Source organism: Chrysochloris asiatica, unplaced genomic scaffold, assembly GCF_000296735.1.
Source record: "Chrysochloris asiatica unplaced genomic scaffold, ChrAsi1.0 scaffold00086, whole genome shotgun sequence".
Taxonomy (NCBI): Eukaryota; Metazoa; Chordata; class Mammalia; order Afrosoricida; family Chrysochloridae; genus Chrysochloris; species Chrysochloris asiatica.
The window spans coordinates 2,782,273-2,783,975 of record NW_006408604.1 but is presented as its reverse complement, the minus strand read 5'-3'; the positions used below and the strand labels follow the sequence as shown (position 1 = coordinate 2,783,975).

Genomic DNA, 1,703 nt, shown 5'->3' with positions numbered 1-1,703 from the left:
GCCGAGGTGTAACAATCATCAATACCAGCCATCAGCAGCAGCTTCTTGGGCACAGGGGCTGAGACAATGCCTGTGCCTCTGGACGCAGGAATGAGACGCACCAGGACAGAACCGCAGCGGCCGGTCACCTTGCAAGGAACTGTGTGGGGTTTGCCGATTTTGTTCCCCCAGTAGCCTCGCCGCACGGGGACGATGGACAGCTTGGCCAAGATGATAGCCCCGCGAATGGCTGTGGCCACCTCCTTGGAACACTTGATGCCTAGGCCACCATGACCATTGTAGTCCCCAATGGCGACAAACACCTTGAACCTAGTCCGCGGGCCAGCGCGCATCTGTTTCTGCACAGGCATGATCTTCAAAACCTCATCCTTGAGGGACATTCCCAGGAAGAAATCAGTGATATCAGACTCCTTGATTGGCAGGGAGAAAAGGTAAATCTCCTCCAGGGACTTGATCTTCATGCCCTTGACCAGACGACCCAGCTTGGTGACAGGGAGCCACTCCTTGTCCTCCGCTTTGCCTCCGCGAGCACGGCAGCCTCCCCACGGCCCCTACCATGGCCGAGACCCCGGCCCCGCAGACCACTGCCGAAGCCTCCGCGGAAGCCACCGCGGGCTCCTGTCCCGGGCCCCCGGGGCCTCCGGGCCCTCCAGCTGCACCGGCGTCATCCACCATTTGGTGTTTTCTCAGAGAAGAAGCTTAAATGCTTTTTTTAAAATGTAAATATATATATATATACAAAGATTTGTATGTGAATGTTTATAGCAGGTATCTTCTTTATGGTGAAATCTGAAGCAACCCAAGTATACATCAACTGAACAATGGATAAAGAAATTGTGATACAACCAGATGATAGAAAACTATTCAGCAATGAAGCAGAGGAACAGGCACGAGCAGCAACTTGAATGAACCACAAAAGCAAACTACTGAGTGAAAGCAGGCCTTTGCAACAGGTTACATAATGAGCGATTCCAGTTATATTACGCTCCGAAGAGGCAAACTATCAGAGTGGACAATGGATTGACTGCAGCGTGGGGTTAGAGGTTGAAGAAAGAATTGACTGCTAAGGGCTACAAAGGAAGATTTGAGGAAAGGGAAGTGGAAATGTTCTATATCGTGTACATTTGCAAAAATGACTAGTACACTTAACTTGATAAATTTAAATTTTTAAAAAAGATTTTTTCATTACACTTTGCAGGTGATAATAAAAATTCAAATTAAATATGATGGCAATGTGATGGGAAATAAGAGACTGCTTCCATAGTACATCAAAAAAGAATAAAAGATAGATGTCAGAAACTAATTGCACATAAAATCAAGGGAGTAACTTTCATCTGAAAGCATAGTATAATTGCTAGAGAAAATGAAGGAAAAGGAAGTGGTTCAGGAAATTGATGTTTATTTCAACCTTTTACCATTACATTTGGGTACTGTCATGGTTAGGTCAACCAAACTGAAAAGTCTAACAGGCAATGGAAAATGGGAAATCTCCATTTTAAAAAGAGAGGCAGAGTTGGAAATCAGAGAATTCTAACTAAACTACATGGACTTTATGTATTTGTAGGACTAGATGAGAATACTAAGTAAGTGTTGAAAATAGGGACTTTGTGATCAATAACAATTGCTTACAGCATTGAGAATAGAAAGCATCCAATGAAAAAAATAGTTAAAAAACAAGAAAGATAATTCAATGTAGCTTCGGC

The 1,703-nt window shown here is 44.3% G+C and overlaps 1 protein-coding gene across 1 annotated transcript in view; it reads right to left on the bottom strand.

The window, feature by feature from the left end:
- Positions 1–668, bottom strand: part of LOC102816495 (40S ribosomal protein S2-like) — a 24,090-nt gene extending 23,422 nt beyond the window's left edge. Inside the window, exons 1-2 of the mRNA XM_006866059.1 lie at positions 632–668; positions 3–532 (exon numbers count right to left, since the gene is read on the bottom strand). Coding sequence (XP_006866121.1) covers positions 3–532; positions 632–668 — 567 coding nt within the window. The remainder of the gene's footprint in view (positions 1–2; positions 533–631) is intronic.
- Positions 669–1,703: the final 1,035 nt, after the last annotated feature.